We start from the raw sequence: 26,673 nt of genomic DNA on the forward strand, positions 1-26,673 counted from the left end.
CGGAAACTCAGACCGTGTGTATGCCCCATCGGAGTAATTCCATCGGTAATTCCAATGAATTCCATCGGAGTTTACATAGAGAACATGTTCTCTTTTCCTCCAATGGAATTCCGTCAGAATTCCGATGTGAATTTGGTCGGACAAAGGTCCGATCGTGTGTACAGGGCATTACACACCTCTGGTATTAGTGAGACACAACTCCGGAGGAATGAGAACATGGGGCACAGCAGGCAGCACCACTGCCAGTCAGGAAGGGGGGAGGGTAGTGTTAAATATATTAGCAGTTTTAGATACACTGACAAGTTGAAGCCAAACTCCAGTTCACGCTTTATAATCAGTTACAGCAAACAGTTGTTTTCTTTTGGGATAAGGGTTTTACATGACTAAAATTAAAGATGTAAAAATTCTTATATTCCACGCTTAGTTGTAGTGCCTCTTGGCCTGTTGCCTATCCTGAGGCCGAGTACACACGGTCGTTCCAAACCGATGAGAATGGTCCGACGGGCCATTTCCATCGGTTCACCGCTGAAGTGGCCTGATGGTCTGATGTGCGTACACACCATCGTTCCAAAAGCCGATCGGGTCAGAACGCGGTGACGTCAAACACACGACGTGCTGAATAAAACTAATTTCAATGCTTCCAAGCATGCGTCGACTTGATTCTGAGCATGCGCGGGTTTTGAACCAATGCTTTCTGTACTAACCATCGGTTTGGACTGATCGGGCAGTGGTCCATTGGTTCGATTTTGAAGCATGTTTTAAAATTTTGGACCGAAGGAAAACAGACTGATGGGCTATACACACGGTCGGTTTGGACTGATGAAATCGGTTTTGTCCGACCGTGTGTACGCGGCCTAAGTGGCTCCAATCAGAGTACCAGTAATAAAAATTATATGAAAATAGGGGCGGGTGGCGCTGCCTGTCACCTGAAGAGTGATCCTCCACAATAAGTCACTCTTCCCAGGTGAGTGCGCAAAAGATAAGTGATAAACACTCCGGTCACCTGAAGGGTGATCCTCTAAAGTGAGTCAGTCTTTTTTTTTTTTAAAGAATAGTGAGTGCTATTCAAATAATTGTTTCTCATTATTATTTGCAACACACCGTAAAAATCCCCCTTATCTCTCAATTTCACATATTCTACTATATGGGGTGAGGTGCTAACTTTTTAAGTGTTCAGCCATTAGTCGGAATAAGTTTTTTGTGTGAGTGCTAGGTAACGTGATTAGTCACAATGTGGAATAGATGTCATAAAAGGCGTTCTCACCCTGTGTGTCCCAATCTGTAATGTTAGAATAGATGTGCGAAGTGTAGTGGTGAATATTCTCACCAGATCCACAGTTGCAGCCAAATTTCATCCTACACAATTCATACCAACTATTACATAATAAATATGCAGAAAGAATTAATTATATCCACATTAGTTGTGAAGATAAATAAATACAGCACTGCGATATTTTAACTGACAGTTGCCCAGTCGTGTGACGCTGTACCTAAAAAAACATTGACATCTATTTTTTCCCACAAGTAGAGCTTTCTTTTGGTGGTATTTGATCACCTCTGTGGTTTTTATTTGTTGTGCTATAGACAACAACAATAAAACGACAATTTTGAAAAAAATATATATATATTTTTGCTATAAAACAAATAAAAAAAAAATCACATTTCTTCATCAGTTTAGGCCAATATGTATTCTGCTCCATATTTTTGGTATAAAATCCCAATAAGCATATAATGATTGCTTTGTGCAAAAGTTATCGCGTCTACAAACTATGAGATAGATTTATGGAATTTTTATTACATTTTTTTTTTTTTTATTAGTAATGGCGGCGATTAGCTTTTTATAGTGGGACTGCGATATTGCAGCAGACAAATTGGACACTAAGCGACACTGGGGACCAGTGACACAAATACGGTGATCAGTGCTAAAAATATGCACTGTCTCCGTACTAATGACACTGGAAGAGAAGGGGTTAATATCAGGGGCGATCAAGGTGTTAACTGTATGCCTAACATGTGCTTGTGGACACTGTGTGGGGGTGCTTGTACTATGGGAAGCCAGAGATCCGTGTTCCTGCTTTCCCTTCTCACAGAATGGCGATCTTCCTGGTTTACATAGGCAGACCGCCATTCTGCCTGTGTCCCAAACAATCGGCGGGTCTCGGCTGTGTCCGCTGTACCAGCTGATTGGCTCCCGCTGTGTCCTTTTACAGCGGGAGCAGGTAGCAGGCTGCGCAATTGTGCACCCCAGACCCGGAAGTGCAAGATCACGTACAGGTACTGCCCAGGAAAGCCACCTTGACACTGTATATATACAGTGAAGGGTTGGCAAGTGACTACTCCCCCCTGCCAGTGTTAATTGGTCTGTCTCATACATGTAAACTGATACATTCTCCTGGAGAGCTTGTGCTTTTAAAAAACAACAGAATTGCTGACTGGTTCACCAGATAATAATAGAAGAAAGCAAGCCTAATAAAGGAAACAAATGCAGCCACCCCATCTTAGATTTGGTAAGCTATATTAAAATAAATGTGTGCTTTTGGGTTTAATACAGCTTTAAGATAGATCTAAACCCCAGCAATAAAATCTCTCATAAGCTTTTACATATTCATTTTAAATGTTGTTTTTAGTCTTTTAAAATCTGCACATTATATTAAAATAACACTTGATGACCCTGCCATGAAGGTCCTTGTTAAGGTACTTCCTGTCATAGGATGGGGACTGTATAGTGTGCTCATGCATTGTCACCTTGTCACACCTCCCCTCCATTTGAAACTACTAGCGACCATGCCAAGACACATTGGGCAGGCATAGTCATCAAGAAGCCAGTCCAAAGCAATGGTGTGCAGCCAACTCTTGAGAAATTGTATGTAGACAGGAAAAGCCTGAGTCCTCGTACACACGACCGTTTTCCTCGACAGAATCCATCAAGAAACTTGGTTGCAGAGCTTTTTTTTCCCGAGGAAACCGGTCGTGTGTACGTTTTTCATCGAGGAAACTGTTGAGGAACTTGACGAGAAAAAAAGAGAACAAGTTCTCTTTTTCCTTGACGGGAGTCTCAATTTCCTCGTCGGGCTGGTTTTCGACGAGAAACACGTTCGTGTGTATGCTAAGAAACCCGCGCATGCTCAGAATAAAGTATGAGACGGGAGCGCACCTTCAGTAAAAGTAGTGTTTGTAATGGAGATAACACATTTGTCACGCTGTAACAGTATGAAAAGTGCAAATTGTCTCTTACTAAACTTTTACTTAACACACAGTAACATGAGATTAATAAAAGCAGCCCCCAGGGTTGTGCCAGTGGAATCGAACTTCCCCTGCCGTTGTATGTGTTCTACGTCACCGCGTTTGAGAACAAGGAGATTTGGTCTTGACAGTGTGTACGCAAAGAAAGCTTGTCAAGTTTCTCGACAAGCCTGACAAGGAACTCGTCGAGGAAAACGATGTTTCAATTACAAAAGTCGTGTGTACGAGGCTTGAAAGAGGCTGGGGGAGATTATCAGCAATAAGATGGCAAAAAGGATTTAACAAAAAGTTAAAGAATTATATGGGAGAAAAATGGCAAATGTTTATGATACAAAGTGCTATATAAAGCTCAATGTATTACAGTTAGGTCTGGACCTACCTTTATTTATGTATTTATTACAGGTACTGTACTTATATAGCACTACCAATTTACGCAGCACTTTATATTTATATTACTCATTCCCATGAGTCCCTGCCTTCAAGGAGCTTACAATACAAGCTTCCTAACTCACATTCATACATACACATGCTTTTAAGATCTTCCAATGCAAAACAAAAGCAAAATACTGTACATATCATATTTATATTTCAGTTAGTGAGCTTCCAAACACCTTAACAATTGTTAATTTCTACTTTTACACATGATACGTACAATAAAAATAGCAACACTCCCATGACAATACCTAGAATTATCGGTTTATAAACTGACAATGTGTGACCACTGTGACTTGGCTCAAGGGAACTCTTGGTTTGGTTTTACAGCCTAACTTAGTACTACATAGGCCGATATAGATGTACAGAGCAGTTCAAGTATCTCTGATCTGTTAGACGTTCACGAAACCCTTAAAAGGAAACACAGAAACCATAATGGTTTTCTGGTCAACGTACTGCTCACAATTTCAGAAACTGAATGTCGGTTTCAATTTTCCTTAGTGGTATGAAAACTTTAGTCTACAAATAGGCATTTATTACATGGTGCTTCCACTATGTTTTTTTCCAGAAAAATGTTTACTGAATGCTTTTCCAATATGTAGGTACAAACCATGAGAGCAATGCACATTACACTATGGAAGGCAATACATATTCAGTGGAAACAATTACAAGAAATTGTCTCCAAAATTGCTTCCACAATATATAGTTTGCAAAGCGTATTTGGTGTTTTAGTTAGAAAACACATTGCTGCATTTTTCACTTGTCTAACCAAAAATGTATATGGGTCGAAATGATCTAGAAAACAGGGAGACAATGCATCTCTCCTGTGATAAATTCAGCTCTGTGTGTTGTGAACAGACTTGAAGAGCAAGAGACAAAGGTACAGAGGATATTCACAGCATAGCAGTAAATCACTTTGCAGAAATGTTGGCTTTGTTTATTAATTTGTTGCCTGGAAGTGGTAAACACTGGGCCAATCACCAAGCACCAGCAATGTCACAAGAGGAAGGGGTATAAGGTATATGTTCCGCTATAAAAAGAAGTACTGGGTCCCGACAGCTGAACAGAGCAGTGGTGACTCTGGGAGGGGGCAGAGGAAAAGGTGAGAATATGCTGCTGGAGAGGGGGGAATTAAGGCACACTCTTACTTTGCACTACACGGGCAAAGTTCAGGCCTGTGTGAAACAGTCAAGATGCCTTTGTGTGTGGTCTTGTGAACTCCATTTCAGAAGTTTATTAGGTTTCTTCTCTACAAAGTCCCTAACTATGGTCTTAAAATGAAGCCAGGCTAGACTGATTTAGGCATTTATTTCTTCCTGTACATATAACCACTTTATAAAATTACTACTAACAATTCATTTTAGGCTTTCATTCTCAATATTTGTAAAAAAACATTCATAAATTTCTACATTTCCTTACCCAGAACGAAGTTCTTGACCCTGGTAATCTGGCTTCCTGCCTAGACATGGACTTGAATCCACCCTTTTTAGACTTACATCTGCTATTTACTCAGCCCATTTTAGTTTGTCCTAACCAGATGTTCTCTTAGCCATCATGTGGCCCTTCCATACAAGCCAGAATTGTTTCCCCAGTTATTCTGAAATGTTTGCCACATTCGGATATTTTTTTACTCACTTATGTATCTTTAATGGCTACATTGATTATTAACAATTTCCATATTAAGTTAAACAAAATGCTTCCTAAAACCACTTTAGGAGTGCCTTTGTTATTATGATGACTAAGTCAACATATTTAACTGATGTTAAAGTGGATCAAAGTGTTTTTTAAATGAGAGCCCTTTAAGGGTCATTCACACCAGCCCACACACTAAAATTATCCATTTTAACATGCATGCTGGTGTCTGTTTTGTATGAGTAAGGGAACGTGGTGTTTTGCGTTTTTAAAAACCAGGGCACTGTTTACCTCTTTTTTTTTTTTTTTACAATTTTTTTTATTTATCAAAAAAGGCAATTTCTGAAATAAAAAAACAGGACAACAGACAAAGCATCCATGGGTACAAACTTTTGACAATCATGTCATGAGTACAAATCAGTAGCGAAGGAGTAAGAACACAATTAGGCTTCATGCACACTTGCATACACAGGCAGCTCCTAAACTTGAGATTAGCAGCTTTTGGCTATTTTCTTTTTTGCCAAAGCACTTAAACTTAACTCCATAGAAGCCTATACGTTGAGTTTAGGAGCTGTTGTGTTTAGGTGAGCTTCAACTTCCCTCTCCAAAATGCTGAAGAACCACGTTCACAGTTGCAATGCGAAATGTGGCAAAAACATGCCACATTTAGCGTTTTCCCGTGGCCTTGGTAAATGTAGGCCAGTGTACATAAAGCCTTAGGCTTAAGAGGAAACAAAGTCACCTTTCTGGCTGGTGGAGATGCTGTACCGTGGGGATAAAGGGACAATAAACAGACAATCCAATAGTCACAAAGTGCCTCTTATCACAAGCCCAAAGAGATTGTCCTCAGATTGGATAAACATGTTCCGCAAAGACCAAGTATGAGTACACTTCTTGTTTTTGTTGTGAAGTACCTACATTTTATCAAAATGTCGACAAGTAACTTTTCATTCAAGTCAATGTGCCACAGCAGATGGAGACTTCATGGGAGCTCCAGTCCCAATTTATAAGTACCTCTCACACCCAGTGGCTCCCCTATCCCTGCGTCCGGCCCCCTGATCTTCATATCAGTAGCGCCGGACCATGGATTCCAATGCAGCAGGGTGTTTTTTCGAAACAGGGGGGGTGTTGTTTGTTTGCCACCCCCCTCCCCCAAGTAGAAACCCAAAACCTGCCACTGCTCACACCTCTCTGCTCAGTCGTGGTGTGAATGAGGTACCTAGAGAACAATTACTTTCTACGCGCTTATGCTGAAACCTTTGTTGATCAGGTGCATAAAAATGGTATACTATTCAAAGTGTTCTGTATAATAAAAGCACTAAGACTTTCTGTACCCTGCTCTGCTCCTAACAGAGCAGGGCACTCTATGCAAATAAATCATCTTTCACATATTGCCAATGCTAGTTAATACTGCTTAATGCACAACAAAGCAATTTGCTGAGATCTTTTTCTAAGTACGAAACACCGGGTTGATTTACTAAAACTGAAGGGTGCAAAATCTGGTGATGCTCTGCAGAGAAATCAGCTTCCATTTTTTTTTGTCAAAGCTTAATTGAACAAGCTGAAGTCCGAAGCTGAGTGGTTACCATGCTCCGACGCACCAGATTTTGTACTCTCCACTTTTAGTAAATGAACCCCACTATGTAATTGAAAGCTAACAGGAAACACTGAATGCATTTTTCAATTTTTCATATCTAACTAGAACTTATAACTACAGTATGCTAATCATTCCTACAAATGTGTTGGCATTAATTCTTACACTAGGGATACAATGCTTTTCTTTACTATTCTAGAATTCTGTGCAGTCTGCCTCTTTAGAAGCACTGTGCCATTACAGCAATATATATTGTGGTTGGTGGTGTTTGCATAGCTCTTCACACACAGAGACCGTCAGCTTGAGACTCAGAGTACAGTTACTCCCATGAGTCTCAGTAAGAATCCATACTAACCAAAGTTGAATTGTGGTTAAACGTGATAGCACTAGATATTCTGTGTGTTTGCACTATGCCCCAGCTTCCTGAGCATTCCTCACATCTAAAAAGCATAGAGAAATCACATTTCTCAAAATATACTGCCCTCCTTGGTTCAGAAGTCTTGCTGATGAGACACGTCATTCTTCTCCTGCCTTTCTGGAACATAAGTGTTGCTTTCTAGTTCCTGACATGGGGAACACATTGCTAATTTGCTGTGCTGCAGTCTGTTTATGAAGGCAGCCTGAAAAGGCGCTAAGCCATGGAATGTGACTATTAGGCTGTAAGCATGTGACTAAACTTTTAACAGTATTAAGCTGGGTATACACGGTCAACTTTTTTTTCGTTCAGCCGGTAGGTTGGATAAGAAAAAATATATAAGCAGATTCCCCCATCCACGCAAGTGACATGAATAGAGGAATCTGCCCTCCTGAAACATTGTATTCGCACAGCGGGGGGCTCTCCACTGGCAAAATGCACTGATCAGTGGCTGCAGCCTATTGGCTACAGATGCTGATCGATGAAAGTTTACCAGCGTGGCCATTTGAAAGAAGTTGCTCTAACAATGGACTTTTATCAAACAGTGAGGGCCACACATAGTCCTTGCTGAACTGGCCTAATTTTCATCCATCTGTACCCACCTTTAAAATGATTGTGGGCTAGCCTTCTTTTGAAAATGCTAGCCACAATGGGGAACAAGTATGCTGTAAATAATTGTCATGAAAGTACCAAACCTTCTAATATCTATACTTGTTCCAGGTCAGAGATTCAGAAAACATTAAAGCCACTTGCACAACAGCCAGGGAATTAGTATATTCAAAAGATATTATTAAGGCTCGGTTCACACCAGTTGGCTTTGCGACCTGCGACTGCAGTGCAAATCACATGCAATGTCTGTGCGATGCAAATTCAGCCATACAGATATACATACTGAATTCACATCGCATTCAGACCATAGTCGTGCAGGAATCTTTTTGATCCACACCAGAATCGGATCGCATGGGTGTTAACACCCATGCGTTCCGATTCATGTCCAAACTGACAGTTCGCACTGCGATATGCAAACCAATCTGGAGGTGTCATTAACTTTGTATTGACACCCGCAGTGGTTGGCATATGGCAGTGTGATTCACACGGGTTCTCGGATCGTACCAGTGTGAACCGAGCCTAAAGTATAATTTTATCATGGCAGAGTCACTTTAAAGTGATTGTAAACTATTTTTTAAATAACAAACAGGTTCATACTTACCTGCTCTGTGCAATGGAATTGTAAAGAATGGCACCAAACCTCCACTTTTCGTGTCCCCTGCTGGCACTCCTGGCTCATCCTCTTCTTGGTGCACCACCATAGCAAGCCACTTCCTATCATGGCACACTTATGAGCTTAATCCAGACACAGGATCCCCCCCCCAAGCTTCCTTGTTACAGAATTTGACTGAAAGCAGTGGGAGCCAATGGCTCCCAGTGTTCCCAGCTAAGCATGTGAGAGCGGGGAGGGAGGGAGCCACTGCAAATTGGCACAGAGCTGGATGGAGATGGGGCTCTAGTAAGTATAAGGGGAGGGGGTGAGGGGGCATACTGCTTTTTACATTAATGCAATAAATGCATTAAGGTGAAAATATTTAGGCTTTAGAACCACTTAAAGACTTTTTTCACTTGCTAAAAAACATTATGCAACTATAAAATGATATCTGACAAGCACTGAATGCACTGAAAATAGATATGAACTCTACTACAACATTTTGTTTGCTAAAGCACTGTGGGGTTGATTTACTAAAACTAAAATCCGTAACAGATCTGCATAGAAACCAATCGGTTTCTAACCTCAGCTTGTTTAATTAAAACGTCCCCATCTCCTTTCCTGACCTGCCAGGCTGCGTGCTCGGAAAAGGGTCTGGTATGGATTTTGGGGGGACCCCCACACCGTTTTTTCAGCGTGGGGGTTCCCCTTAGAAATCCATGCCAGACCGAAGGGCCTGGCATGCTCATGAAGGGGGAACCCATGCCGGTTTAAAAAAAATATATGTAATCGGCGTGGAGTTCCCCTTCATGCACAAGTCGCGTGCCAAATTCGGATCTGTTGATCCGACTTCAGAAAAATAGAAGTGCAGGAACTACTTTGAAGTCAGCACGACTTAAAGTCGTGCCAATATGAATGGTAGTCATTGAAAATAACGGAGAATGACTTGTCCTGCGATTCCAAAATCGTGGGGCAAGTCGTATAAGTTTGAAAGGGGCCTAAGATGCATTTAAAAATTGAAGTTGCTTCTGTTGGCATTCAATTTGACTTTGACAAACATTGCAATAAACACAAGTAATTAAACGCATACATTCAACAATGCTCCCTAAGATCCAAATCAAAATTCACGGCTTCAAATGTTTTCAAACAGCTTCATAAATGCATGTCAAGACAGAAAACATGCTCCTACGTAGATGACCCTAATAATCTGTGCCAACTGTTTGTAAATGGCCACACCGGTGTTAACAATAAGAGGGTTAGGCTGGGTTCAAATATGTGTGGAGTGTTACTGAGAAAAGAGGACATAAGATGATTCTTTCTTTTTTTTCATCTAAAGCACTGGAGACCTACAACTCTACAGGCCTGATAAACATTACAGAAAACAGAAACATTCCCAGCACTAATTTTACTCATAAACTACAAGTAAATATAAACAGATTTACTTACGAGGACTGAGAAGCCTTTCTCCTTAGTAAATAGTCTACTACATCAGGGTCAGTTTCTAGCAGGCTAATAAGAACTTCATTCTGTAAATCAGGAGGGACCTAAAATGGAAAATATGAAATACATAAACACTGTGAAATAAAACATAGAATTTTTTTTCCAGAGGACCAAGTTCTATTACAATAGATTAAGACGGGAATTGAAGTGAATTTCCATAATTGAACATTAGACAGCTCATTCGGACCATAAGGCATCCCATTAATTTAAGAGAATTAATAATTCCCTGCACAATTGATAACAAAGTTACCAGAGTGCATCTCCAATGCCCTGATCCTCTTGCCTCATGACACTCTGTCAATGCTACTGCCAGAAAATCTTCTCTGTATCAGTGTGTTAAATGAAACTTCCTATTATTATATTGTATTAACCCTTTTTCATTCGTGTGTAGATTTATTGATCTGTAAATTACATCAGTTAAAGCAACCTTACAAGTAAAAAAAAAAGATAAAATATAGTTTTATTTCACTCCTTATTAACATTTTCTTAACCGTTGTCCTTTATTAACTCCTTCCTCCTCTTATCCCCTTAGCAATTATTGTTCATGTCTATTTATTACTGTTAATTTTTTTACCTTCTTCATTCATGTCATTGTTTTTTTGTCAAATTTAAAAATATTTGCAACATTTTATTAAATTTTTTTAAATGACTTAGTATGTCAATATTTTGTACCAGAAATTATATTTCGGTGTCCTTAAAAACTAGACACATTATAAAATATTTGAACCTTTTTTGTATCGTAAGTAACACTACTACTTTTTTTAAAACTATAACTGGTCAAAGTTGGAAAGTGTTTTTTTTTTTGTTACATTTGTTGTCTATGGAGTGCATAGAAAATATTGCAGAAAACAAGCTTTATTATTGGAATAGCCCATAGCAAAAATAAAATGTGGTTCTAAAGAGCGAGATACAGTAGATGAAGTGCAGCATTTCTGTCAACAAAGCACACTTTAATGCACAGATGGTTCACAGATAAACTTGTGTGTTGTTATGTACTATTTGGATGCATTGGGGTTCCATTCAAGATAAATGGTGCCACAATGACTGCACCACAGTTAGTTTCATGCAATAACATGTATTTTACCATACTGCAAGGGTATGGGTAATTGACTCTAAACATAAAAATATTACCAAACTGTTCTGACATTGAAGCAGATCTTCGCTACATCTGAGTACCACAAACTAAAAAACACTATTTAATTTATTTTTACAAACTCCAACATACGTATATGTATCTATATGCTTATTTTGTTGAGAAATCACTTTGAAAAACAACCCCCTAACATTTCTGGCCCTTAGCTCAGGCAGGTATGCAGAAGGGTGTGATTAGGTGAGAAAACCCCTCCTCCTCTCCTAAAGACTCCTGGGATGTATGATATAATTTGCCTAGTAACTAAAGAGATAAAAAATAAAATAAAAAATCAAGTAAATATGATATACGTTCCTATCTATTTACTAATGCTAGCAGAATGGGGATTAAAATAATCAATGTTGATTGAGAGACTGAAGTTCCACTTTAATGAGTATGCAAACTGAAAATCTATTCACTGTATATATGTAAGCTGAAAATCTATTCACTGTATATATGTAAGCTGAAAATCTATTCACTGTATATATGTACCCTATATACACACGAGTATAACCTGACCCGAGTATAAGCTGAGGTACCTGATTTTACCATGAAAAAATGGGAAAACGTATTGACTCGAGTATAAGCCGAGGGTGAGAATGCAGCAGCTACTGTAAGCAGAAAAGAGGGTCAACAATGCCCATTTGCACGCCTCACTGTGCCCATTGCAACCTCACTGTGCCCATTGCAACCTCACAGTGCCAATTGTCACTGTGCCCATCCTCACTGTGCTCATTGTCACTGTGCCCATCCTCACTGTGCTTATCCTCACTGTGCCAATCCTCACTGTGCCCATCCTCACTGTGCCCATCCTCACTGTGCCCATCATCACTGTGCCCATCCTCACTGTGCCCATCCTCACTGTGTCCATCGTCACTGTGCCCATTGTTACTGTGCCCGTCGTCACTGTGCCCATTGTCACTGTGCCTGTTGTCAGTGTACCTGAAATTGAGAGGCTGCAGGCGTCCATTCATTGTTTAAAACTTGCGGTCTCCTCCTGGTCCCTTCCGTGATAGGGGTTTCTCAGCAGACACAGTTCCGCCTATCACAGACATTCTTTCATCCTCTGACTCAGTTTCCTAGCAGACACTGTGTTCAGTGTTCCGACAATCACGGACGTCCTCTTGTCCGAGGATGAAAAGGCGTCCGTGATTGGCGGAACACTGAACACAGTGTCTGCTGGGATGTGTGAGGATGAGAGAACGCTTGTGATAGGCGTTTCTCAGCAGACAGAGTTCCGCCTATCACGGAAGGGACCAGGAGGAGACCGCAAGTTTTAAATGATGGACGCCCTCAGCCTCGCAATAATTTTTGATACACTGACTCGAGTATAAGCCGAGGGGGGCATTTTCAGCCCAGAAAAAGGGCTGAAAATCTCGGATTAAACTCGAGTATATACGGTAAGCTGAAAATCTATTCACTGTATATAGATTTCTTAAACATATCATTTTGCAAAATTTCTTACCTGAAAAACCTGCCAGTAACAGTACTTTCTGTTGCCGGCTGACAATGCTAAGGCATTGCCTTGCAATTAGCAGCAGCACCGTCAGCCTGCAGTGCATGCCAAGCATGAGAACACTGGTGCTAATTAGAAGGCAGTGGAATGGTGTTGTTAAAAAAGGATTTGCTGGTAGAATATCAAAAATATGCTTCTGATGTTCCTGGAGCTTGTTTTCGCGGCTGTTCAGAGTCTGGCACTCAGCTTCATTTTTGGTGGGATTGCCCAATAGCCCAAAAATTCTGGAAGGCAGTTTTTGACTGCTACAGCCCTATTAACCACTTAAGCCCAGGACCATTTTGCTGGCCAAAGACCAGAGCATTTTTCGTGATTCGGCACTGCATCGCTTTAACTGACAGTTGGGCAGTCGTGCGATGCTGTACTCGAATAAAATTGACATGCTTTTTTTCCCACAAATAGAGCTTTCTTTTGGTGGTATTTGATCACCTTTTGCGCTATAAACAAAAAAAAAGGGAAAGTTTGGAAAAAAATAAATAATATATTTTACTGTTTGCTATAATAAATATCCCCAAAAATCTATAAAAAAAAAAAAAAGGCCACAGTTTAGGCCGATACGTATTCTTCTACATATTTTTGGTAAAAAAAAATCGCAATAAGCGTGTATTGATTGGTTTGCGCAAACGTTATAACGTCTACAAAATAGGGCATAGTTTTATGGCATTCTTTATTATTTAATTTTTTTACTAGTAATGGCGGCGATCAGTGATTTTTATCGTGACTGTGACTTTCATGGCGGACACATAGGACACTTTTGACACATTTTTGGGACCATTGTAATTTTTACAGCGATCAGTGCTATAAATATGCACTGATTACTGTGAAAATGACACTGGCAGTGAAGGGGTTAACCACTAGCTTTCGCTGAAGGGATTAAGTGTGTCCTAGGGAGTGCGTCTAACTGGTAAGGGGCGTGGCTACGAGTGACATGTCACTAATGGCTGTTCCTGATGAGAGGGAACAGACGATCAGTGACAGTGTCACCAGTCAGAACAGGGAGAAGCATGTTTACACTTGCCGCTCCCCGTTCTGCAAGCTCTGTGACCCGATTGCGGGACACCGGCGCACATCGAGTCCACGGGCACAATCACGGAGCTCGCGGCAGGGGCTCCTGTCCGTATGGCGGGAATTTCAAAGTGACGTATATATACGTTACTTTGCCCAGCCATGCCATTCTGCCGACATGTGTACAGGAGTCGGTCAGGAACCGGTTGAACCTGAAACCTGATGGGATCACACAGAATCAATTTCACCTTCTTTTACAGCTCCTAACAGCCACAAAACAAACCAATTCTAGCTGAAACCATACACAGAACTAATAAAGCTCTTATTCATGCTAAGTAGAGATGAGCCGAACACCCCCCCGTTCGGTTCGCACCAGAACCTTCGAACGGACCGACCTTTCGCGCAAACATTTAGAACCCCATTGACGTCTATGGGACTCAAACGTTCAAATTCAAATGCTCATTTTAAAGCCTAATATGCAAGTTATTGTCGTAAAACGGGTTTGAGAACCCGGGTCTTGCCCCAGGGAACATGTATCAATGGAAAAAAAAGTTTTAAAAACTGTAGTTTTTTCTGGAGCAGTGATTGTACACACACCATGTAGCTTTAGGTGCACACTGCAGAGGACACAGGCAGTACACACCACTTAGCTTTAGGTGCACACTGCAGAGGACACGGGCAGTACACACACCACATAGCTTTAGGTGCACACTGCAGAGGACACAGGCAGTACACCACGTGAGAATACTGCAGCAAGCACAATCACCTGCCTGCCTGTCAGTAAATTAGAAAGAGCGGATCTAGCTAAACTATACAGTGTATAAATATAAATCCACTGTGACCCCACGTATTTGACGTATTTTACGACGTAAAAAAATGCACCGGTCGGACGTACGTTTCTGAATCGGTGTAAATACCTAATTTGCATATTCCTCGTGGAAATATACGGAAGCGCCACCTAGCGGCCAGCGTAAATATGCAGCCTAAGATACGACGGTGTAAGACACTTCAAAAAGACAGTAAACGTGAATGAATGCAATTGACTCAAAAATTCCAAACAGTTCGATGTGTACTGTAGCAGCGCTAGGTAATCATAACGTGAGTTCTGATTATAGTACTATGAAAACATAGGTATTCAATAATGGTGCAGATGGACATCAGCTGTGAACAGTGTCTTCCATAACATGTGCTCCTTATCACCAAGGGGGTTGTGTTTCACCACGTGGGGGGATACTATCCCCTTATGGGGATGCACTCACCAGACCAAGAATAAAAAAACAGCATGGGATACACAATCAGCCTCTGTCATTGGTCTTGCACTCTCCACCACTCTGCTGGTATATATCTGCTGACCGGAGAGGTGAGGAGGATTCTGGGAGGTCACATGACATCACTCTTATCTCTATTAATAATACAGACCCGACCAGACTGGTGATAAGGAGCACATGTTATGGAAGACAGTGTTCACAGCTGATGTCCATCTGCACCATTATTGAATACCTATGTTTTCATAGTACTATAATCAGAACTCACGTTATGATTACCTAGCGCTGCTACAGTACACATCGAACTGTTTGGACTTTTTGAGTCAATTGCATTCATTCACGTTTACTGTCTTTTTGAATTATTTCTTTTTTAAGCGGCTGCTTATATCTGTATCCATTTGTCCATTTCTCCTGGGTATCACATATCTTTATTGCTATTTCCTGTGCGCTGAGCAGTGTTTTATCTGAAGGAAGGGCGCGTATTATAAGCACTTTACATACGGTGTAAGACACTTACTCCGGTCGGATCTTAGAGAAATCTATGCGTAACTGATTCTATGAATCAGTCGCATAGATACGACGGCCCGCACTCAGAGATATGATGGCGTATCCGGAGATACGCCGTCGTATCTCCTTTCTGAATCCAGGCCTGTAACTTTAACTGACTAGCCTGCCTGCCTGCCTGCACTATCTACCTACAAAAAATGACACTCTCTCTCTCTCTCTCTCTCTCTCTGTCTTCTCTCTCTTAACCACCGCAACACACTACACAATGCTGACCTGCAGGCGGCCTTTTACAGTGTGGGGCGTGTACTAAACCCCCTGAGCCATAATTGGCCAAAGCAACCCTGGCTTTGGCCAATTATGGCTCTCCGTTTTTTGCAAGCTGTGATTGGCCAAGCAAGCGGGTCATAGTGCATGCTTGGCCAATCATCAGCCAGCAATGCACTGCGATGCCACAGTGAATTATGGGCCGTGACACGCCACTCGAATTTGGCGCGAACGGCCAAAAAAGGTTCATAATTCGACGAACGATCGAACATAGGATGTTCGAGTCGAACATGAGTTCGACTCGAAAAAGAAGCTCATCCCTAATGCTAAGCAATCGAAAGAGATCCAATTGGTCAATTTGAGAAACTCTGGCTTCCTTGGTTTAAGCATTGTTTACCTCCAGACTTTGAAAACACACTATTATTGCCTTGGTAATTTTACTCTTTTTGACTATACTTTCTATCTCTTCTGTTTTTAATATATACCTATTAGATTGATCACCTTATTACTGCTCTTGGAAAATGAACCAATAGTCACTAGCTTACTTTTTTCCTTCTAATGGAATTTTTCTAATGCGTTTGATGTAATACTTTATTGGTTTATTCATTGCTCTACTCGTTACATTTTTACATTATGTACTCATTCTGTTCATAAATCGATATGTTTAGCTTTATTGCTATTTGAAAATTGTACCACCATCCTTCCATGTACTTAATTTGTCAATCTTTGTTATATTGAAAAGATAATAAACAAATTTAACAAGAAAAATGTTTTGCTGGAAAAAAAACTATATACAATGAGACATGATGCCAAACATATTGAAAAATAGATTTATGGTTTTATGATTCTAGTTACAGAGTCGATCTATCTAATCTTGCAATATTAATATGTTCCACATGACCCCTATTATAAAGGTTTAGAATTAACCACATTTTAAAGGGTCAGTCAACCTAAATTGATATTTCAGTTAGAAGCGAAAAAGTTAATTCAGCCCATCATTTGTCATGTCTCTGGGGGTCTCTTCTGGTGAGTTTATCGATCTGTACACACACTACATCATATAATAAAGGGTCTCACCATCCCCACTGAGTCTTTATATTTATTTTACACCAATCAGCCATAACATTTTGGCCACTGATAAGCTAAGTGTATAACATTGATTATCTTGTTACAATGGCATCTGAAAGTCAATAGGATATATTATGCGGCAAGTAAACTTTGCCTTGGTCTGATGAATCATGTTTTCTTTTACAACATGTGGATGGCTGGGTGTGTGTACAGTACTTTCCTGGAGAAGAGATGGCACCAGAAAGCAGCATAGGAAAAAGGCAAGCCGGCAGAGGCAGTGTAATGAATTGGGCAATTTTCTGCTGATAAATCTTGGTTTTGCCATTCATGTGGATGTTACTTTGATTTGTACCACCTACCTAAACATTGTTGTTGACCAAGTACACCCCTTCATGGAAGTGGTATTCCCAGCTGGCAGTGGATATTTTCAGAAGGATAATGAGCCCTGCCACACTGCAAAAATGGTTTAATGCAGAGCTCCACCCACAAAGGGGAAGTTCAGCTTTAAGCACTCTTCCCCCTTCCCCTGTCACATTTGGCATGTCAATTTTTTTGTGGGAGGGGAGCGGGTAACTAGTCTTGACAGGTACCCGCTCCCACTTTCACTCGGATCGCCTAGGCAATCCAAGCTGAAGTTCTCTCCCGCTCCCTCCGTGCAGTCTTCTGGGACAAGTTAGAGGTTCCAGAAGATTGCCTGACTATTTAGAAGGACGCAGCACGACTCAGGCATGCACAGTGCTTACCTGGCTGTGAAGTCACAAGCTGCTACAGCCGGGTGCCCACAGTTGAAATGCTGGCGTCAGGGGAGCAGAGAGGGAGAAGCGATGGTTCTAGAGACCACATTGCTGTATACTTGGACAGGTGAGTGTGCGTTTTTTAGAAATCAGCAGCGACACTTTTTTGTAGCTGTTGACTTTTTAATAAACACAAAAACAACTGGAGCTCCACTTTGATGTAATGCTAAACACACTCTTTAATTTACATTATCCCTTCTCTCTCTATAGGTGTGGATGATGGCACTGTAATTACTTTAATTAAAAAACATACCTTCTTGCCTAATTGATTTACAGCTGTTATCCAGCTCTTTCCTAGCCTAGTCTGCAGGGAAACAGTAGCAGGAGGCGCTTTTAGTCCTCTGCTGCTGGTCTCATGTTCGAAAAAATAAAATAAAATAAATAAACAGGATTTGGAATACAGAGTAAAAATAAATAATTAATATAAATATACTGTTTTTTGCTGACATACAATTATATATTTGAAGTAAAATCTTTATTTATTTTTTGTGATAACATGATGGAGGTGGATTTCTGCCAGTCACAAGCTGTGTCACACCCCTCCAGTCTGTGTCTTAGAATAAGAGGGAGGTGAAGCCTCCATCAACCATTATGTAATATCCCACCTCTAGTGCATTTAGCTGGATAGTGAACATGGAGGAGGAGGGAGGAAGTGAGCTGTCAAATGCGCTGTCATGTACCAGAGTGTATATGCCCACTCGTGTGACTCTATAGTCACATGGACTGGTCAGATGTGATAGGGATGAAATTCTGAGAGTAGAAATACACTAAAAACTGAGTATGAGCACTAGCTGCCAACAGCTGCTCTGCAAAATCCACAACTGCCGTGGGGACATGGACAGTAGGGGGAGACAGAGAATAGCAGGGTCAACCAGTTTTTTTGCAGAAAACAAATCCCACAGTGACTGAGTGAGAATGAACAGCATGTAATACAGCATTTATTGATAGTCTGTTATTACATTTTAAGAATGGCTTGAGGAGCACAACAAAGAGTTTGAGGTGTTGACTTGGCATCAAAATTTTTCAGATCTTAATCCAAACAAACATCTGTGGGATGTGCTGGAAAAACAAGTCTGATCCATAGAGTCCCCACCTTGCAAATTACAGGACCTACAGAATCTGCTACTGAGAGCTCAGACAGCTTGGTGCCAGATACCACAGCATACCATCAGAGGTCTAGTGCTGTCCATGCATCGATAGGTCAGGGCTGTTTTGGTGACAAAAGGGGGCCTACTCAATATTTGCTGGGTGCCCTAAAATATTATGGCTGTTCAGTGTAAATAATAGAGAATACAGTACAATAAATAGGAACACTTGTTATATTTCGAGTAGTAGGGAGATATTACCAATGGAAACCTTACATATTCTGATTGCACCCAATCTCGGACAAAACTCTAAGCCACTGGGTGCTGCAGCAACCACCAGCTGGAAACTGGAACATACATGATGCAGTGTAAGTATTTGCCAGAACAGAATGGATCTTCGAGATAAGTCAAAACTATTTAATTGAAGCATGATCACATCACAAGCAAAAAGTGTATAACATTTTAGAGCCGTGCAGGAACCCTTTGTTAAGCATGTGATATCATGATGGCTCCAAAGCATTGCACTTTTTTTGCTTGTGATGTGATCATGCTTTAATATAATTGCTTGGACTTAACTAGAAGATCTGTGGTGTGCTGGCAATATATATACACTATATTACCAATGGAGGCCCCAGGCAACATAAGAAGCCAATAGGTAATTCAGCCAAGCAAGCTCCATCTATAACAGATGTCATGCTACCAAACATGGGACTCATTCATTCACCTGTGTGCACAAAGCCAAGCATAATGACGCTTCAACAAATGTACCTGCATCTGTTCATCTGTATCTTGTTAGTTTCTAAAGGGGTGGTGTTTTCCTTACAAGAATTTCATTGAGGTTTACACTTGTCAGTAGATTGATGAGTGTCTTATTTTGCTAAGTGTATAATTTACAGTTTTAATCTTAGTCTACATGTTTCTAAAGCTATTATTATTCAGTTCAGGCTTGCAGAGTTATAATTTTAGTGCACCCAGTCTCATGAATTTATTATACATGGTACCATGTGAGTGTGTCACCGAAAACCCTTTTTTTGTCATTAGTCACCCACCAATGTAGTTGAAAAGGTAAACAAGACCCCTTCGTTATCCCTTAATAAAAATAACTTTTTCCTTACTGGTATCATTTTCATACAGAACTTATGTTCTATTGGATTACTATGTAAATTCTGATCCATGTTCGATACATAATAAAGTCCAATATGGCTAATGAGAGGGAATTGCTTAATGCACAGTCAACAATGAGTTTCCAGGTAGTTTTAGAGCAGTTCCAGAATGACCCTTTACTTCCCTTTATGGGTCTTTTATTGCTGAGTTTTTGAACTTTTAGCACTCCTGCTTCAATCTCAGTTACTGTATAGAGTTGTATTTGAACCACTGCAATTCTGGGGGCGACTATAGTCCTTTTGGAACTCTCCCAGAAATTGCTGGTAGTCTTGTGTAATGCCCAACAACTAGACTGTATGTCAGTGGGAGACAGCACCGAGTGCTAAAATCTTGTAAAAATTGTTTCTCTTGCCTCTATCTCTATTTACTGCATACAAGTAATGATGGGAAGCAGTAATGAAACTGGCTTCACATCAAACATACTTGCGTAATGTTTTTCCATTGTTATTATTTCCCGGCCACAAACATAAGATGAAAAGTAACGAAAGGAAGATTCAGCTAAGCTGTGTCAGCAATGTAATAAGCACTGTCAGAAAGGATCAAAATCGAATGCCATTTTCAGGAATGGATGACTTATTCAGCAGGGGGTGCAACCTTATAAGGATTACTGCTAAAATAAAGTAAACGCTAGATTAAAGTACATTAAGTCGTCATAGTGACCTGAAGTTTTGGACAGATTAAACTTGCAGGGGCTGAGATGCAAACAGGTTTACTGTCCTATATTCAAGTTCCATTATTACTATAATTTGATCCTAGACATCAACTGTTGGTGGACCTTGGGCAAATGGCAATTTTTGCACCTGGAGTACCCTAGGGAATTTACCCCTGTGAAATCATAAGCTGTCCATTTATTCCCATGGTTTTCATTTTCATATGCATACAATTGCATATTGACCTGTACTGTATACTTGATGTGACTAGGCTGTAACATTACTGGGATCTGGGTGAAGGGCTACAAAAACATATTGTTAGTCAGGTTGAAAAAAGACAGAAGTTCATCTAGTTCAACCAAAAAAAAAAAAATCATACAATCCCATATACACAATTCTATACCCACAATTGATCCAAACGAAGGTGAATAGCTTGGCCATAACAAAATAATTGCCACTACCTATTCCTTACTATCAAGGTACAAACATAGAGACAGACTATTATACTAAGCTACACCAATAAAAATAAATAAAAAAAAGACAACAACAAAACTCTAATGTCAAGTTTTCACTAATCATAAACGCATATCCAACGAAAGAACGCTTAATTATCTTTAAAACCACTAATTAGAAAAAACAGGTAGAACTGCTGTACTGTATGTTTCCATTACAGATTCAGGAACCCCCACATACACACAACCATGTAGCTTATACCCTATCCCAGTGTTTTTTTAACCTTTTTTCAATCAAGGCATCCTTTAAAATCCCACACTATCTTGAGGCACCCCATTCTAAAAGGTAAAAAACAAAACTAAAAGTTTTACATAATCCAGCAACATCCACATGCATAGGAAACCCAACATTAGAGGTGATTTATTCTTGCAAAGCAAATACACATTTGCACATCTTTGGCTTTATGTAACTAATACGTAGGCTTGATCCCCACGCTTGCTTGTATACCATTTTTGGGTAATTTTTTGGCATTTTACCAAGGCACCCCTAAAGACTCCTGAAGGCTGCCCTAGCCTATATGACTTGCCTCAATGTCTGACTTGATATGCATTAGGCAAAGCTCACAATGGGAATATGATTGAGCTTTATAAAGTTGTATTTAATCTCAAATGTAGAAGTACAAAGTTACAAACATACAAGCTTTTTATTAGAACTGACACTTTTCCCGCTTCAAAATTGTTTTTCTTTTTACCAACTAGATAATTTACTTACCATAAAAAGGCTTTCGTAATTTTCAATCATTTTCTGTACCACAGAGATAATTGTTGTACTTTCTTCAGCCCTGGCAGTACTCTGAACTGTAAACTCCTTGTCAGACGACTTCTGCTTGTGCAACAAATTAGGCCCAAATATTGTTGCCAGGTTTAATGAAGTCATTTTGTTCCCAGTAATCTAATAAAAAACACATTAGACAGTACAAAACATGAAAAGAATGTACATAATAGCAATTTTATGAGCAAAGACTACCTTGTTGAGTATAGCACAGTTTATTGCATGGGCTAGAAAACAATTATAGATGAAAAAATTCATTTCTTTTTTTCATAATAAATCATATTATGTACTTAACATTGGCGTCTAAAATTAACATGAACCATGACATCATGGTATGTAATATTACCATGGAAATCAAATAATGTTTACTCCCACCCACCCATTTTATTATGTGTAAAACCAATTAACCAATGAAAAGCTTCATTATGCTTGGACATCTGGGCATGATCCTACCATATGAAGACTTTGGTGTGCATATTTATGTAAGTGGAGGAAGGAGGGATGAAAGCAACCAAACAACCCTGGAGTTTTTTTTTTTATATTCTGGGTTGGGACTAGCCATTATCGATGGCCTCCTTGTAAAAATGGAAGTTTCCTGATTGTGTCTTAGTTCAATATTTTGCAGACACAGACCTGAAACAAGCATTGAGCAAATAAAAGTCAAAAGACCGTCCAAATTATTCTTATATTTGCTCAGTATGACTCCAAAATTATTGATACCAAACCACCAGCATGGCAACCTGGTAACTACACTTTTCAGAAGGAGAGGTCAGTGATGGCACCTTACAAAACTATGTTTTAAAGGATTTCTCAGAACTCCCTCAATAACTAACGAAATAAGAACAGATACTGAAACTTAAGCCCTGTACACACGACCGAGATTCCCGGCGGTATAAAGTCCACCGGGAATCCCAACGGGAAACCCAAGAACCTGCTCGGTAAGTTTCCCTGTGTACACACGGCTAGGTTTCCCATCAGGAAAACTGCGGGGAGAGCTTTGGCCGAGAATCCCGGCCGCATATTTTCTCACTTTTGCAGTGTTTCCCCATAGGAAAACTGCTGGGTTAAAAACCGCCGGGAATCGCGGTGGGAAAATAGAGAGCAGGTTCTCTATTTTCCCGCGGGGTTCCTGCCAGTTTTCCTTTCGGGAAAACTGCGAAGAAGCATACACACGGCTGGGGTTCCCGGCCAAAAGCTCTCCCCGCAGTTTACCTGGCAGGAAAACCGGTCGTATGTACGGGGCTTTACACCCAGAATACAAGATGCATTGTACTATACCCTACATACCTACAGAACAAGAATAGATACTGAGAATTACACCCAAATACTAAGAATGGCAGTGATCATACAGAACATGAGATGTTGTAAGCCTCCGTACACACGACCGCCAACCGTTTTCATCGGACATGTCTGCTGGGAGATTTTGGTCTGATGTGTGTACACACCATCAGACCAAAATCCCCGCGGACAGAAAACGCGGTGACGTGGCGGCGACGATGACGCGGCGACGTGCGCGAACCAGGAAGTTCAATGCTTCCACGCATGCGTCGAATCACTTCGATGCATGCGGGGGATTTCGGTCCGATGGTTAGGTGTACTAACCATCGGACATGTCCGATGGACAGGTTTCCACCGGACAAGTTTCTTAGCATGCTAAGAAACTTTTGTCCGCTGGAAACCTGTCTGCTAGGCCGTACACACGGTGGGACATGTCCGCGGAAACTGGTCCGCGGACCAGTTTCAGCGGACATGTCCGGTCGTGTGTACGCTGCCATACTATCCAGACACCATGCATACAAAATATGTATAGATACTGAGAATCACACTGATCATACAGAACAAGAGAAGTTATATTGTACAGCCTTTATAAACAAACAATAAGAACAGATACCAAAAATAAAGACAAGGTGGATCTAACTTTCCAGTTTATGCACCACACACATATGCTAATACTGTATCTTCCACATATCTATCCACAACCTAAAACAATGCAATTTTTTTTAATTACCATAAATAATATATTATTATTATAACTACTTATTGAGCTCTGTCAATTTGCACTGCTCTTTACATGTATATTGTACATTTACTTCAGTCCCTGCCCTCAAGGAGCTTAAAATTTAAGGTCCCTAACTTGCATTCATACATACACATATTAGGGCCAATTTACCTTCCAGCATGTCTTTGGAGTGTGGGAGTCAATCCACGTAGGCACAGAAAGAACATGTAAACTACAGGCAGGTAGTGCCATGGTTGGGATTAAAACTAAAGACCCTAGTGCTGCTAGGTAAAAGTGTTAACCACTTAGCCACTGTGCTGCTATTACGTGAAAAAGCTTGAGAAACAGTGGGTACAAATAAAAATAAACTCAACACACTTAGGCCCCGTACACACGACCGAGTTTCTCGGCAGAATTCAGCCAGAAACTCGGTTCAGAGCTGAATTCTGCCGAGAAACCCGGCCGTGTGTCCATTTGCGGCCGACGAAGCAGACGAGGACCTCGGCGAGGAAATAGAGAACATGTTCTCTATTTCCTCGTTGTTCTATGGGAGAACTCGGCCCGCCGAGCTCCTCGGCGGCTCCAGGACTGAACACGCCAAGGAACTCGATGTGTTTGGCACGTCGAGTTCCTCGGCCGTGTGTACGGGGCCTTACAGAATAGCTTTAAACTGGCCATACACTGATCAAAATTTCCACCAATTTTGACCAGCCAAATTTCGATCAGCGTGTGGCTGTACCTGCTTGACAGAAGTTGGTTATTTGATTGAGGTCTGTCGAAGGGACATGTTTGAAAACTGTTGTTTATCAGTGACTGCAGCCAGTAGGTTATAACCAATGATCAGTGTATTCTGACAGCTGTGGATGCCACTGACAGAATAAAATGTCTGGATGGTGTTGGATTCCTCCATCTACCTTGTTTGTGTGGATGGAGGAATCTGTTATGGCCAGCTTTACTCTGCACCCTCTGAATATCAGAGGTTTTCTTTAGTAGACTCTGTACTGGCCTAGATGTCACCAAGATGACTGGCTGTTGCCTGTGGAGCTTCAACACTTGAAGCTTTGAAATTGTTTTACTAAAGACAGTTGGGTTGTTCACTTGGCAAGGGAATTTTCCGTTAGCTTAATGAATGTGGTGAAAAGAAATCCCAATCACATGGAAGGGAAAAAAAAAATAGTATGTTTGCTTGCAGATGATTGGATAATGGAATTCAGTAGAGCTGCAACTCATAAACTAGGCAAAGAGAAAATTTGCTTGTAAAGTGAACAGCTTTCTTTAGTTAATAAATCCCATAATGTGGTTAAGTGCCTGCATATTATCTGTGACAGCAGTGCATTTAGGTGCTCAGCATAGGCAGAAAAAACGCAATCTGTTCCCTGCTGCTGGAGGCTTCACAGGCAGCAGATGGACACCCTGGTGGGGCCAGCAGTGAGGAATCAGTGTGATTGTCTGGAAGTGTCTGAAGTTGGAATAAACTACATTCCTGATAAAAGGCACGTTAGTAAGTTCTTATTCTAACCAATTTTATTCATGTGCACGGCCTGAAAAGTGTTTCTTGATGACAGTGTGTCCCTAAGTGAGCTGTCATCCAGGCACTTATAACCTGGCCAAAGATTTATGTACAACTCATCCTACATTGCTTTACATTGACCTATTCTCTTTATTTTACTGGAGAAACTACAGTTAGAATTATGGTAACATAAGAAAGTGCAAAGCAAGTTACTACTGTACTACTACAAGCTGTTGTTTTTGAATGTCAAAGATTAATATTATAATGCTGCCAATGGCGAGGTCTGTAAAGCTTCGAGAGATGGGGACCCAATAGCCATTGGTTAACAGTGATTGGGGAAATGTGTGTTTGTGTGGTTACTGCAAAACCAGCAACCACCGAAAAGATATTCTTTCTTCACACAAATTCTAGACCACAAATAAATATATTGTACTTCCACATTATCTTTGCGTATGAACCACAAACCTCTGGCAGGCCGGGAGCTTAACATGATAGCTATAAAGTCTACACATGGAACAAAAACATTGGACGCATACCTCTTGACCATCTTTATCAACTGCATCTTCCGCGTGGCCAGCCACAGTCGATAGGAATTGCAACAATCTATGCAGAGTGTCACAGTTGCAAGGAGGTAGCAAGTAAATGAGAAGCTGTAAAGTGGCAAGTTGATCTTCAGGATCTAACACTGAAAAAAACACAAGATAATAATAAATTATGTGAAAATTACTTTTAATATCTCTGTACAAACCACTTTTTTTTTTTTTACTGGGTAAAATAGTACAGAGTTTTTCAATCGGTAAACAAATTTTATAAGGCAATATACACTATATTGTCAAAAGTATTGGGACACCTGCCTTTACATGCACATGAACTTTAGGCCCCGTACACACGGTCGGACAAAACCGATGAGAATGGACCGAGGTTCAGTTTCATCGGTCCAAACCGACCGTGTGTATAGCCCATCGGTCTGTTTTCCTTCGGTCCAAAATTTTAAAACATGCTTCAAAACCGAACCGATGGACCGCTGCCCAATCGGTCTAAACCGATGGTTAGTACAGAAAAGCATCGGTTCAAAACCCGCGCATGCTCAGAATCAAGTCGACGCATGCTTGGAAGCATTGAACTTTGTTTTATTCAGCACGTCGTGTGTTTGACGTCACCGAGTTCTGACCCGATCGGTTTTTGGAACGATGGTGTGTACGCACATCAGACCATCGGGCCACTTCAGCGGTGAAACGATGAAAACGGTCCGTCAGATCATTCTCATCGGTTTGGAACGACTGTGTGTACAAGGCCTCAATGGCATCCCAGTCTTAGTCCACAGGGTTCAATATTGACTTGGCCCGCCCTTTGCAACTATAACAGCTATAACATACAATGGGGAAAAATCGTGGCCAGTGGGAGGGGGCAGTGGGA

At 40.7% G+C, this 26,673-nt stretch overlaps 1 protein-coding gene across 3 annotated transcripts in view; it reads right to left on the reverse strand.

The window, feature by feature from the left end:
- ARHGAP6 (Rho GTPase activating protein 6) overlaps positions 1 to 26,673 on the reverse strand; it is a 347,962-nt gene that overhangs the window by 22,127 nt on the left and 299,162 nt on the right. For all 3 annotated transcript variants that reach the window (XM_040336507.1, XM_040336505.1, XM_040336506.1), the window contains exons 8-10: positions 25,794 to 25,942; positions 21,689 to 21,868; positions 9,964 to 10,061 (exon numbers count right to left, since the gene is read on the reverse strand). In XM_040336507.1, coding sequence (XP_040192441.1) covers positions 9,964 to 10,061; positions 21,689 to 21,868; positions 25,794 to 25,942 — 427 coding nt within the window. The remainder of the gene's footprint in view (positions 1 to 9,963; positions 10,062 to 21,688; positions 21,869 to 25,793; positions 25,943 to 26,673) is intronic.

Source organism: Rana temporaria, chromosome 2 (assembly GCF_905171775.1).
Source record: "Rana temporaria chromosome 2, aRanTem1.1, whole genome shotgun sequence".
Lineage (NCBI taxonomy): Eukaryota > Metazoa > Chordata > Amphibia > Anura > Ranidae > Rana > Rana temporaria.